This window comes from Brachycentrus maculatus, unplaced genomic scaffold, assembly GCF_059751285.1.
Source record: "Brachycentrus maculatus isolate JH-2025_06_01 unplaced genomic scaffold, ASM5975128v1 h1tg000007l, whole genome shotgun sequence".
In the NCBI taxonomy this organism is placed as follows: domain Eukaryota; kingdom Metazoa; phylum Arthropoda; class Insecta; order Trichoptera; family Brachycentridae; genus Brachycentrus; species Brachycentrus maculatus.
This window is the reverse complement of record NW_028280762.1, coordinates 1902501-1917301: the sequence shown is the minus strand read 5'-3', so window position 1 is coordinate 1917301 and position 14801 is coordinate 1902501. Positions and strand designations below refer to the sequence as shown.

Sequence of the window (14801 nt, the reverse complement as noted above, 5' to 3'; positions counted from 1 at the left end):
CATGACGACCGACATAGGCTGGTTTAAGTGATCATTTTACACACGTGAAACATTCTACCCATGATTGACAACCACACTACCTACTCAAATTCTTGAAGCTTCCATATATTATATATTATTATTAAAGCATATCCGCTACCTAGGTGGAGCATATGGCATTTGACATCACAACATAGATGAAGAAGAATAAGGAATTCTAAGCATTTACGGGGCTTACGACCGTATAGGCAAGAAATTGTTTCCGCTTAATAAAAGGCTTCTTTTATCTCATAATAGATGTCTCTAGTGAACTTCTTGTGATTCAAGCACAGTAATTTGAAATTGGATCATGTACCTACATGTATATTTAACTTCCAACAATTTGAGTAATGTGGTTTTCAAACATGGGTAGAATTCGTGAATGTTTCACGTGTGTAAAGTGATCACTTAAACCAGCTTATGACGGCCGTAAGCCCCGTAAATGCCCAGACTTCTTATATTCTTCTTCTTCTTTGTTGAGATGTCTCTATAAACATATTTTTTTTATATTTTCTCATTTGTTTATTTTAAATATGCTTCTTACCTTATGTTTTTCTCATTTATTTTTTTAAAATATGCTTCTTATGCCTATTTATTATACCTGTTTATTGTTTTTTTTATATTTTGCCATGTATTAGTTTTCGTTATCTAAAATAAATCTTTTTTGTAACTTTATTATTTGTGTTCCAGTCTTGTTAACCTTAATCCCATGTCCCAAAATGAGAAATAGAAAGTGCTCATGGGGAATATTATATATATGACTTATTTGTTTTGAAAAAATATATATAAAAAATAAAAATATATATACCATTCAAACACCGTTATTTTACAAATAGAGTAATTAAATTTAAAGCATGTTTTACAAAAAAGAATAAATACATATTTTATCAGAGAGACGATGGTTATAAAGGGAAATTTAAGCAGAATGACTGATGTGGGTACAATGGTAAGGTGTGGCATACAATTACGATTTGTCAAAGAGATTGCTGGAGGCTTGGTGAAGAGAAATTTAATCGTCATTAAAAAACTTAATATACTTCCTTTACAACATTTTGAGTGTGTCCAAATACTTGTTCACAAATCTGGATTATCTCCAATTATAGGAGTTAATTTTCATATTATTTTCTGACATCTCATTGAGATGAAGAAGAATATGGAAGTCTGGGCATTTTTCTTTTCATCTCACCAATAGATCTGATGTCTCTAGTGAGTTCTAGTGATTCTAGAAAAATGTTTCTAAATTGGTTCATATACATATATAGAACTTCCAAGAATTTGAGTAGTGTGGTTGTCAATAATGGGTAGAATTGGTGAATGTTACACGTGTGTAAAGTGATCACTTAAACCAGCCTACGACGGTCGTCAGCCCCGTAAATGTCCTGGCTTCCATATTCTTCTTCATCTTTAATGAGATGTCAAAAAAATAACACTTCCTTTACATTTTTGTACAAAAGAATCTTCTTTTTCAAACCCTCATCCGATGGTGCATAGGCGCACTGCATCATACAAACGCAGTATTATCTTGATCGTTATCACATGAAGGAAAGGTGATCGGCCTTCCGGTTCAGGTATGTGTCCAGGGTTATATTGAATAAATATTAGGGTGAAAATATAACTTATATTTATTTGACCCCCGCCCTTGGGAATCGAACCCGGGAGCTCCAGTACGGTAGCCGAGCTTTCTGACTATTACACTACCTACGCGGTCAAAAATTATATAATCATGCAAATCGTAAACTTGGTTGGATAAAAAACGAGCAATATTTAGACTGAAACTTAATAATATAATTAAAACTGAAATGGATATGTTCTTATGAGGGTTGGATCTCGCATGCGAAATGATGGCCATTATTATAAACGTATTATTTTATGTTAGAGCGCAGTTTGCGAGAATTCCATTCACGGGATAACTCAAGCAATTACGTGACTGTCAATGCCCTATACCAGTCTGTTCCGTACTTCTATTCCTCAACCGCTATCTATACAGAACCTAATATCCAGGCAGAGACGCACAGAGGTCCGAAAATCAAGTTTCATGGACATAAATGGATTCCTAAAAAAATTTTTTTTATCAAAAATGGTTTCAGATTACAATGTAAATTAAATTAGTTAGTTGGTGAAATTTTCGGAGAAAGTTAAGTAAATTGTTGAATTTTAATGTATCGTATGACGGGGCTTATTGAACTTTGATGTGTTAGTTGATCCCAGTAAAAAAAAAATATGAAGATCGTGGTATCGATCGAAATATCGTGAGAATAAGTGTCACCTGTCAGGGAAACAATGAATCATGTCGATACATTCATTATTGTAGACCAAATACAGATTTCAATCTTTTTTTTGTACTAGGCTCAACACATCAAAGTTCAAGTAGCCCCGTTCTACGGTAATTAAATATAGAAGCAGTGCAAGACTGGGGAAAACTTGTCGAAATCAAGTATTTTAGATACTTGAAGTGATCCTGTTATATGTTTGAATAATCGACGGTATGTATGAAAAGACTGAAGAAGAGAAGAGAAGAAGAATGTGAAATTGGGGAATGTTGCAGCGCATCATTCACTGTGCTCTGTTTTTTATTGTAAGCCATTATCAATCTTTCCATCCGTAGAAAATAAAGTTTCCAAATATACAAGAGTATGTATTACTCAATTTGGGTGGACCGAGGAAAACTAACCAAACTAAACTAAATATTGCAAGACAGGACCTTTAAAGATGAACCCTAAGACTTTTACGATGGAGACCTTGGAATAACAAAAGAGGTGTCGGAAGACCCCAAAAGAGATGATCCGATGACATTCGCTGTGGGGGGTAAAACCTGGCTGCAAGCAGCAACCAACCGGAGAAAATAGAAAGAAGGGGAAGAGGCCTATATCCAGCAGTGGAGGTAAGAGGACTCATGAAGAAGAAGAAGAAGAAGAGGAAAACTTCAGGGAAAAGCACGAGAGAAGCAGAGGAAAGCACGATCAGGTATGTCAAGTACTTGAAATCGGCCGGGTCAGGAGTTGAAATAATCGGCGGTTATGTATGAAATTGGCGAAGAATGTTTTGTAAACTCAAAGCAGTTTGACGTTCTTTTCTCTCTGCATTCCCCTAAGCAGTGTGATGATTAGTAAGTTAATTATTGTATTATTCCCGATACACAAAAATACATTAATTTCTGATGCATTCAAAATCGTTCATGCCTTTAATGTATATAAAACTCAATTTTGAAACCACTGTGCGCCTCGCCCGGGATGAATAATCAGTCTGGTTGCATTCGTCGCCCACACCGCCTCCTCCCGCATGCATTATGCAGATTTATCACCCAATGGCATTGTTCGTACGGCACTAAAGTAATGGGACTGATCGTGGCTTTCTCTACGATGCTGTTTTGAAATGCCCGTATACAAAATTTTAATTATTTTACCGTGATAATTAACAAAAGTACGTACCTAATAAATTTTGTTGAATTACTGTTGAATATCATGATACACGATCCAGTTAAAAATTAGCGGGTTTTTCCAAAAAAATATATTTTGAAAAAAAAAACAAAATATCTGTATACCTCACTAGGTATAAATCTATTTTTAATTGATTTTTCACTGGCATCTGAAGCGGAAAGCTGATCACTTTTCCTTAATATGTTAACGATAAAGATTTTTAGAAAATATGACAAGACGAACAAGACAAATAAATGTGACAAATCATGATTGATATAAGATGTTGAATCCATCATCTATTGTATTGTATTGTTTTTAGGGAACAACCTTATAAATGTATTATGAAGTATTCACAATCACTGTAATTTTTAAGATATACAAACTAAATATGCTTTAAATCCTTATACGCCAGGAGAATTTTCTAAGGCAAATAATAAAAATATTTAAAAAAAAAAGACCATTGAAATGTGCAGATAAGGAATTGAAGAAGAAGAAAATAATCTTGGAACTATGAAAATGGATATGCCGAGTTTTTAAAACATAACCAAACTTCCATAAGTCTTACCATTTTCATACAATCCATTAAGATTCTTACATTACATAATATACGCGCGCTCTGTAGTCCTATTTGAGCTTTTTCCATAATGAAATGGGATATCTAGTCCCGTTCCAGCTTCCAGAAACCCCAAAAGAGTATAATTTGGTGTTACAAAAAGTCAATCTCTTCCCGAGGCTGGCGCAAAACGAAACTACCGAATAATTGGATAGTAGATAGTGGATAGGGTTTTATATTATACTTAATACTTAAAACCTCGTCTATTCTCATAAACATGTCGAGAGTAATTTTATTTTCTTCTGGAAAGAAGGAAAATGGAGTGGAAAATTAGGAGCCAACGCCGGGTGAGGCATGGCCACCCCTTCTAATATGATTGATAGATGTCTACAGGCCACACGTGGTAGAAAAAATGTGTTCCGAGTGTCACATGCTAAGACCGCAGATATAAACGACTCATCGCTTAGCTCTGATACTGTATTTACCTTTTTTTTCAATTTTTTTACTAATTTTACGTATATCGCTTTCGAGGCGTACCCGTCTCTTCGTCAGGGCAATCACAACACTAGCATGCAAATAATACTACACTTAATATTATTTTTATTTATTTTGTATCATTATCATCACCTTCTCTTATTATTATAATATTATTATCCAAGTCTTATAAGTGCCTTTAAGGTAGTATTTGAAGAAAATGGCGCTATCCAAATTATGCAAATTATTATTTTTATACGTCACTACCACAGGAGTATTCACACACAACTTAAACACAAGCGTTTTTAGTCGACCCGAAAACCAACATGCACTAAGGATTTCAGAACAAAATGCATTAAAAACCAAGGTCTGAAATGCAAAAATCCTCGTTAATCAACGTTAAATCAAATAGTGGCTTATTAGGAAAATTGATTTGTTTATTAATTACAGGAATGTTATTTTTAAGGGAATGCCGGATATCCAAAAAAAAAACGTTTTTATTTTAACACTTCATTGTTTGTATTAAATATTTTTACCAATTTAAAAACGTGTCTTAGTCATAAACATAAGTTGAATGAGATGATTGGCAAAATCGGAGACGTCGTTGTTAAGGCATCTCATATGTTCTTTATTTCTAATATTAAAATTATATGACGTTCTACCGATATCTTGATGGAAACGAATCACAAATGAATTGATATTTACCGGAATTATATAGAATGTAATTTAAATCTATATTAAATATAAAATGGTATTGTATTGTATTAACAAAGTATTATATATAGCCCTTATTTGCTCAGCTAACGCGATGAGCAATGCTTTCGAGCGCCAGACGATAGTTGGATCGCGGCCAAGGCAGGGCGGATAAGAAAACCTTAATCTTATCAATTTGCATGAGTATAGCTCGGGATTTCTAAATAAATTCCTGTACATTATCGTCGTTAGAACGAGTACTGAACCTTAAGTTCCGTGAATATGTATTTCTTATTTCTAAAAAAAATGCCAATAGACTCTCACAATAGAAAAACAAGAGATACAAGACAGAAATGATGAAGTAGTGGGAAGAGAAGAGGAAAATATCTTCCCTGATGAAGAATTAATTCTATTACAGCATTATTTACTATATATGTCTCACAGAGATGAAGCATCTATAGTTCATTTGAACAGCAATCTCTCAGGACATAAAAGCAGTATTTTTGTGCTAAATGATTTGTACATTATTTATTTCCTTCTGTTTAATTTCTGTTCTTGTGGCATTGAATTTCTTGTCATTACAACTACTTCATATTGATATTATAGAGGTTTAATCAGTTGCCAGTTTATCCCGAGCGTGACTCGGGCAAGGAGTTAGTGTAGCATTGATGAGTCCGACTGCTGCTCGGGCAAATCGTATTCCAACTTGGTGGTATTGATTTGTCCGAGCCAAATGTATTGATATCTTTGTTTTATTGACCAACCCGAGCAGTGTTCGGGAAGTCTTATTTCGGGTTATTTGGTTAGATTTCCCGCACCGACGAATTTTGGCGAGAAAATTCGTCGGAGCAGGAAAAAAAACTGTCCGTGTTCGGATTATTCAGTAAAAGCAAATTGTTCAGTATATTTGACTTGGGCAAAGCATGACTGACGAGTCGGAATACTATTTACCCGAACAGTGCTTGAGCTCGTCCCCGAGTCAAGCTCGGGCTAGTCAGGGAGCTGGTTAACATGATATGAAACATGCGTCGTTCTTTGTATACGAAAGAAGATGGTCTGAGCATCCCAGAACTAGGGTTGATAACGTTCACCATTCTGCACATTATAGCTATAAATGGCTATAATGGGCAGAATGGTGAACGCTACACAAGTGTATAAAAGGATCGCTTAAGCTAGCCAAATGCCAGATAGTAAACCCTAGGATTCTAAGACTTCCATGTTCTTTTGAATTTCAAGTTGAGTGTAAAGCTCACTTGAGATGAAGTCGGAATAATTGGCGGGAATGTATGAGGAGATGCATGAACGTGGAAGAAATGAATGCATGAAGGTGTTAGTAATTTGTTTTTTTTTTAATATTTGAAGAAACCAAAAGTTCACTTACCAAGAATCTATTCCTATATTGAGATCTACTGCACTTGTCCTTCGGTTCTCGGGCTGTTCCCCAAGCAGCTTCTCCGTTCGGCCGTTAGTCAATGGGGAATGACACACTTCACTCACTACACTGTTCACTATCTCACTGTTTGTCACCTCTTCACTTTCTTTCACTACACAGTTGCTAGTATTGCCGACACTCGCCTGTTTCACCGGCGCTAGGTGCACACTGGGCGTCGTCGCTGTCACTCTCTCGTTTTTGTTCGTGTCTATGCTGATCGCATCTACGTGGTTGGCCCTGACTTCCTGGATCTTGGCGGTGACCTTGGGGGATCTCTGCGTGGCTATGGCGACGGTGGTGACATCCTGCGAGTGGCCGTTGGGTATGGAGTAGCAGGCGCCGTGGGCGGGCGTGCACAGCGGCAAGGTGCCCGCCTCCCCGTTGTTGTTGATGGACGTCACGTATATCGGGGAGTTGGCTATGAAGCCCTGCAGATCCTGCTGCTTTCTCTCTGCAGCGGCGGAGGAGCACGATCCTGAGGCTTGATTCAGCTAGAAGCACACAGACAAATATCCATTAATTCCCAAACATTAGACAATGATTGAAGAAAACACTTATTTTTATACCACTAGAGTTTTATTTAAGACTACTAGTTTCAGAAGCTAAACTTCCATCATTCAGGTCTGAATAATAACAGTCAGTTATTATTCAGACCTGAATGGTGGAAGTTTAGCTTCTGAAACTAGTAGTCTTTAATAAAACTCAAGTGGTATAAAAACAAGTGTTTTCTTTAATCATTGTAACATGTCTTACCACAAAGTTTATGCCGAAACTATTAATAAATTACCCAAACATTAGTTTTAGTATTTTGGAGTTGCTACGCAATGCTACAATAAAAATAACATTAAGGATATTTTATTGTTTTAGAATTTAGTAAACCCTGATGATGACAAGGTTCTTGTCGAAACCGGTTGGTTAAAGTGTACTAATAATAAAATTAAAAGTGGTTAAAACAAAGTTGTTTAATTTTATAAAGTATATAAAATGTGTCACAAAGTATCTGCGAAAAACATTCAAGAAATGATATTAGTAGTCATCCCATATTTGGTAAATAGGTTTTCTAGGAATGGACTCATCTACCTGTTCTAAAATTTCCCCATTTACTACTACTTTACATCCAGATCTATATTCATTTCTTTCAAAAGCCATGATTATAGATTTGTCAAAATTCATGCATTTGTTATGTTTTATACATCTTTATCAACACTTCCTAACTAACTTTATTTGCTAATAAACTTCCTAACTAAGTTTTTTTTAGGAAAAATTTAAAGAGAAGAAGAGAAGAGAAAAATTTTTCCTAACAAAGTTTATTTGTTAGGAAAAATTGAAAGAGATATGAAAAACGTAACAAATGCATTCATTTTGACGATTCTAAAGTAATGGGTTTTGGAAGAAAATAATGTATCATAGATCTGGATGTAAAATAGTAGTAAATGGAGAAATTTTGGAACAGGTAGATGATTCTGTATATTTGGGAAGTATATTTGTATCAAATTGGATAACGAGAGAATGACTAAGAAAACAAATGTGGCGAATGTAAGCGGGGAAACAGAACGAGGACGACCAAAAAAGACTTGATACGATCAGATCAATCAGAACCTAAAATCTGGCGGTGTCAAAAGTCTGCGTAATCGGAGGGCATGTATGACTAGATGGATGTGAAGGAGGCAAAGAGTGTATGTCAGGACAGAAGAGTGTGGCGTTCGATCTTTTCTGCCTACCCCTGTAGGGAAACGGCGTAATAGAAGTAGTATTAGTAGTAGGGAAGTATGTTTCCTAGGTATGAACATATTGATAATGATATAGAAAGCATGGCAAATGCTGGGAACAGAGTGAATGGTACCCTGAAATCGGATATAGCAAATAAAAACCCATAAGCGGAAGCTCAACTAGCAGTACACAACGGAGTCCTGTTACCGACCCTAATGTATGGAGCTTAAGCATGGAGTTAGCGAAAAAAGGATGCAAGTAGACTAAATACAGTCGAATGTAAGTTTTTTTGGTCAAATGTGTGTCAAAACCATGTATGATAGATGTTCGAATGGTGAAACAAGGAAAGAATGTAAGGCTGATAAAGCACTATCGGTAAACTTAAGGAAGGTATGTTGAGATGGTTTGGACATGTGAAACGAATGAATGAAGAAATAACAGTAAAACAAATTTATTCTCAAACAAATGTGTGGTAAAATGATGTATGAAAAGACGACGTACGAAGCAGTAGAAATATATATTTTTTTGGAAGTGGCTCCATAATTCAATTCAAATTAATCTCCTCACCATTCATTCATTGTAAGCGAATTAGACATCGTTGCAAAAAAATATCTCATTAGTGTGATGGAAAAAAAACACTCCTTAGTTGCCAAAAGCAACAACTGATAATTTCACAATAATTCACGACAGCCGCAGACACATCACCGTCAGTACAATAGATGGCCATTTATTTTTCTTTGCCATTATTTCATTCATTCATTATTTCGTTTGCGGTGGCTTCAGTAACGTTAACACATAGACGCTGACGATATTTTATTTTAGTGTACAATTGGTACAACTTTGTCACATTTTAAATTTAAATGAAATTGTGCTTTAGAACTTTTTCTTGAATGAATTATTGAAATATACTGGAATATTTATGATCCTCTGGACATCAATTACACAGTATGTCAACTTTTTAACCAAATAGTAAAAATTATTTCATTACTTGATTCAGATTTCACTTCATTGTGTGATTCAGTCACTTTGTGCTAAAATCTACCCATTTTAAATTTAAGTTTTACTTAGCGTAATATATCGCCCACTCCTATCAAGAACGTCATAAATAAAAAAATTGTAAATTTTCAGCTATGCATGTTTTCAGAATGCTCAGAAAATGTACTATATCCCAGCAAAAGAGGCATATTTTAAACTAAATATTTACCCGCTACAGGGCAGAAAGTGTTGGTTTTGCATTTCGAAAAAAAGGTATTGTTTAATTATTTTGTTAAATATACCAAATAATTTTCAAATGGAGAAAAAGCCTTCAGGTTTTACCTAATAAGATATGTTGCACAGTAAAAATTTCAGTAAGTGGCTTGATATTTATTTTCAATACATTATATTATATTTTTAAACTTAAAAAACGTTCTCCTGAAAAATCAAGTATTTTGATTTATTACGTTCTTGAAAGGAGTGAGCGATATGGTCACATACGGTGTTTGAAAATGATGCGGAATGCATCGAATTGTGTCACAATGGATTTTAAGAAATAGTGGTATTTACTAAGTAAAACTTAAAATAAAAAATGTGAAAATAACTTTAATTTTAGATCTGGACTTTTTAATATGTTTGTATTTTTTCCCATATATATCTGTACACTATGCTCCTTAAAAGGGGAAACACTACCAATATAGCGCCTGATATTTGCATACTATGCGAGAAATCCCTTTGTTCTCCCTGTGACAAATTAGTCTGGCCTTGGATGTCTGTCTCAGTTCAAGAAATGCCATATATATATTAAGCCACGTGTGTCATTCTATAGCAATTAATATATGTTCATTTCAAGAAAGATTATAAACAATAAAATTAAGCACTGAGATGGTTTGCAAATGTGTTCTAACCCTTATCCGCACTCAATGGTGCATAGGGTACTGCATCGTATTAACACGGTGTTGTCTTGATCGTTAACACATGAAGGACACGTGATCAGCCCTCCTCCTCCTCAAGTATTAGAGTGGAAAATTACTTATATTTTTTGACCCCCCCCCCTGGGAATCGAACCCTGGTAATAAGGTACCCGAGTGTGCTGACCATTACACTACGAAGGCGGAATAAAGACTTAATAATAAATAAACAATTAAATTTGACTTCAAGTTCACTTTTAAAAATATTCCCATTGTGATTCCTATCCTATATCTTCTTTCTCTTAAACAATTTCACTGTAGTCTGTTGATGGACCTGTTAATGGAATGATTATTCAGAAACCGGTAATCATGAAGTAGTGTTTTTTTAAGTGGTATTACACAAAATGAACGACGAATGATAAGGAGAGTGTTATATTACATACTTGAGCTTTCAGCAATATTCTGATGGTCTCTACAAATGACAATTCTGAGTAGGCATCTAAGCTTGAACAATTTAAAATATACGCGACCTCGAAGCTTAAAAACTTTACCCGCTTCACCTAATGGCCAACTTACCAAAAATACAAAAAAGAAGGCGCCATTTAATGTGTATGAATAGGAAATAAGACCCGGCCACATCCATTTGTCAATCAAATAGTGTTCAAAACAAAAGACTCAAAAGCGACAAGGCGCAAAAAATATCCGTTCGCTTTCGAAATAGCTCAGATGGCAGATTTTCGTGGAGTTCGGAATCATATTACAGTCCATAAGAGGCTAACGACTTTGTCGCACGTGGGTAATAAATTGTATTGAACGCATATTTATTTGCCGATAAATCATTTTATTTCTGCTCATATGTGCGTTATTAACATGCGTTGTATAAATAAGATTTTGCTGATTTATATGAGTATTTTATTCGCAAAAAAACCCCAACCAACTGCACTTATCAATTGATAATTTTTATTTTTTATTTAAATGTTACTTAGTAAAAACCATTACCAGTACCAATACCGTAAATTCTATTTTGAAATGAGTTTCGTTGCATTCAGCAGCGTCATCAAACATTTGATATTAATGCTGAATGCATCGAAACACGTGTCATAATAGATTTGAAATGGTGGTTGTTACCGAGTACAATTTTAATTAAAAATAGGGATAGGGAAATAATTTTAAACATTACGAAAAACAGTTTTAAAAAAAAATATTATATAGCAGGCGTATTCGATCTGTCATCAATTTTTAGTATTTTATTAAAATTAAACACTTGAATATACCACTTTAATGAGTTTTATTTTTATTTACGACTAGTTTCGAAAACGACAGATGTTTTCATCTTCTGGTACAAAGTTAATGCCGAATCAATAAATAATATAATTTTTAGTATAGCTATGGAGTGTGTTTGAATTTTTAGAAGATTTGTTGTTAGAAAGATGTTACATTTTTTGAAGATTTTTATCCACATTTATACAACTCAATTTGCTGTCATGCCGAATAAATTGTGCCAACTTTTATTACGCCCATTTAAACGCTATGACGACGCTGATGGGAGTATTTTATTTTAATGTATAGAAAGACAGTATATACAATAATAAACACAATATATGCAATTTTACACAAATCTCTCTTTCAAAGCATTTTCATTCCTGGTTTTTTCTTACCGATAAAGAATGTTATAGTAAATTTTATACTCATACGTTATGGTATCGCATATCTTGGAAATGAAAACACGATCTTTGTAGTTGAGTGAAAAACGAGGTTCATTTGCCTATTGCGGAGTATAAGTTAATATTACGTGAGCATTAAAATTAGTTAAGAAATATTTATTACTGCAATCCTGTGCTACCCTGTGACCGAGTAAATTACACAAACAACTGAGTGTATGTGTGTACATACATGAATCAGATAAAAGAAACAAAATAAAATTAAGCTGAATAAAAAAACTCAATACTTAATAAATATGAAAAGCAAAATCGTTTTTTTTTTAAATCAAAAATCATATACATCATAAATCGTATACAGCTGAGGATCACAGGTGATTTGTTATTTGGCCAATCTAAGAGCATAAAACTATGTACCTACTTTTAAAAAAACTCACTACCTATTCATAAGATATGTAAACCCAAAAAATAGTATTTGAATATCAATCATTTTTATCAAGAGGGATGTCATAATAATAATTCGCTTTTATAATTATTAAATAAAATATTTGAGGGATGATTTAAAGCCGAAGCTTCTTGCTATGTATTGGACTTACGCGTCCCAGAAAATGTTTCAGAAATTTATAACGATTTCTAAATATTAGTAACCCGTTTCCTAATTGGCGGTGAAACTTTAAACCAAAGCAATTTTAGAGGTAAGCTATTGAAATAAAGGAATTTAACGCGAAACTTCCAATGATAATTTAATGGCTGAACCAAACCAGTAATTATTAATACAATTTGAAATTCGGACTTAGGAGATAATCTAGCAATAACGTAGCATTTTCAAACGACATGAACTATTTGCTTACAAATTATATATTTATGAAATTAATCCAAAGAGCGTAAAAAATGATAGCCCCGAATCCAAATTCATCATGTACATTGTACTACAATTCTAAATCTCATTTTTGACATCTCAACATATACGAAGAAGATTATGGAAGTCTGGATATTTACAGGGCTTACGACATAACATAGGCTGGTTAAGTTATCACATTACACATCGCTCAAGAAAATTATAAAAACGAAAATTAAAAACCCAAATTGTCCTCTTCCTTATTATTTTATTTTCACCACATTGGTTCAATAGAGAGCTTGCTAATAAGTGTCACGCATGTTGGAGTATGATAGACCCCAAGAATTTTACGATGGAGACCAAAAGAGGTGTCGGAAGACCGCAAAAAAGATGGTCCGACGACATGTGTGGGGTGGAAACTGGCTGCAAGCAGCAACCGACCGGAGGAAATGTAAAGAAAGGGAAAAGGTCTATATCCAACAGTGAAGGACAGAGGGCTCACAAAGAAGAAGATGAATAACCAATATGAACGACCCAGCTCTGTGAAAATTATAAAAACAAAAAATTAAAATTAAAATCGTCCTATTCCTTTTCGTTTTCTTTTGAGCCGAGAGAGAGCTTGCTAATAAATCGCTCACTCCTTTCAACAACGTCATTTATCAAAAAACTTGATTTTTCAGGAGATCGTTTTTAAAGTTTAAAAATATAATGAAATATATTAAAAATAAATATCAAGCCATTTATTGAACTTTTTACTATGCAACAGATCTTTTTAGGTAAAACCTAAATGTTTTTTTCACATTTGAAAAATATTTAGTATATTTAAAAAAATAATTTAAAAAACCTTTCTGCCCTGCAGCGGGTAAATATTATGTTAAAAATATGCCGCTTTTGCTGGGATAGAGTACATTTTCTGGGCATTCCGAAAACATGGACAGCTGAAAATTGATGATTTTTGACATATGACGTTGTTGAAAGGAGTGAGCGATATGTGTAACATTCACCCATGATTAAAGATAATATATATTTGAATTTGTTTTTTTTTTTAAATACAAATAAAAATAAATTACATATTTTTAGGTTCTTACCATTTAATGACTCTTTTATTTTAAAAACCATCTATTTATTTCGAAGATTTTTTTAATGCAAAAAGTTGTTTTAAGCAAAAAATTTAATTACGTTAAATGTTACCTGGGTTTAAAGAAAACTAAGTTATCGGGCTATCGAATATCCCGCCTTAAAGGAAAAAATAGAAGATATGAAAAATGCGGCGATTTTTCACAATATCGTGAACCTAACACTTGATAATAAAGAAAAATAGTATCAGGTATTATTGACTTGTAGTAAACGCACTTTCTCACGAGTAATATAAGTTCTAAGCGCGTCAGTGACCACTGTGTGAACATCACGGCTTTTCGTATTGTCTACACTCATCATCATCATCAGAACAATTCAGTCTCTACGACAATAATATCATAATTCCTGTTATAATCTCCTACTGAAATTCAACCCGAAGTGTCTGTCTCTTCGTTTCAGAGGACTCTTAGTAACTGGTGCGAGTACTAATGTCGTGCATCGGTATTAGTACTTGCGCCAGTTACTTGCCAATGACGTTTGAATTTTATGGTTAGTAAAAGTGCAAGGGCACACAAAATTCTGATTAGCAAGTACTTGGAACATTGCTCTTAAAGTCCAACATACAAGAAGACCGAGAAGGCGCAATAATACGGCGGTTCCACTTTTCCCCTTCAGTCTCAGCCGATTGACGACGTTTTTTTAAATATTTTTTTGGATCTACCATTACCATTTTCATATCATAATTCATATATGTATAAGCGCCCTTGAGGTAGTATTTTTCGAAAATGGCGCTATATAAATTATACAAGATTATTATTACTATACGATAAATCGCAACTTCATTTTCTTTAAACCCAGGTAGAATGTTTTTTTCTAAAAACACCGTTTTTGTATTGATAAAATTTGTTTTAATTCGAAATAAATATATATGGTTTTTAAAATAAAAGAGCTTTTGAAAGGCAATGAGTTAAAAAATATATAAACAAATATTTTTATCAATAAAAATTCTAAATTACAAACAAAAAATTCAAAATATATACATATCA

At 33.8% G+C, this 14801-nt stretch overlaps 1 protein-coding gene across 8 annotated transcripts in view; it reads right to left on the bottom strand.

Moving 5' to 3' along the window:
* The window catches only part of sdt (MAGUK p55 family member stardust), a 190384-nt gene that overhangs the window by 120555 nt on the left and 55028 nt on the right, over positions 1–14801 (bottom strand). For all 8 annotated transcript variants that reach the window (XR_015837557.1, XM_088260207.1, XM_088260217.1 and 5 more), the window contains one exon: positions 6536–7077. Coding sequence is in view for 7 of the 8 variants with exons in the window: in XM_088260207.1 (XP_088116333.1) it covers positions 6536–7077 (542 nt within the window). In the remaining variant the exon portion in view is untranslated. The remainder of the gene's footprint in view (positions 1–6535; positions 7078–14801) is intronic.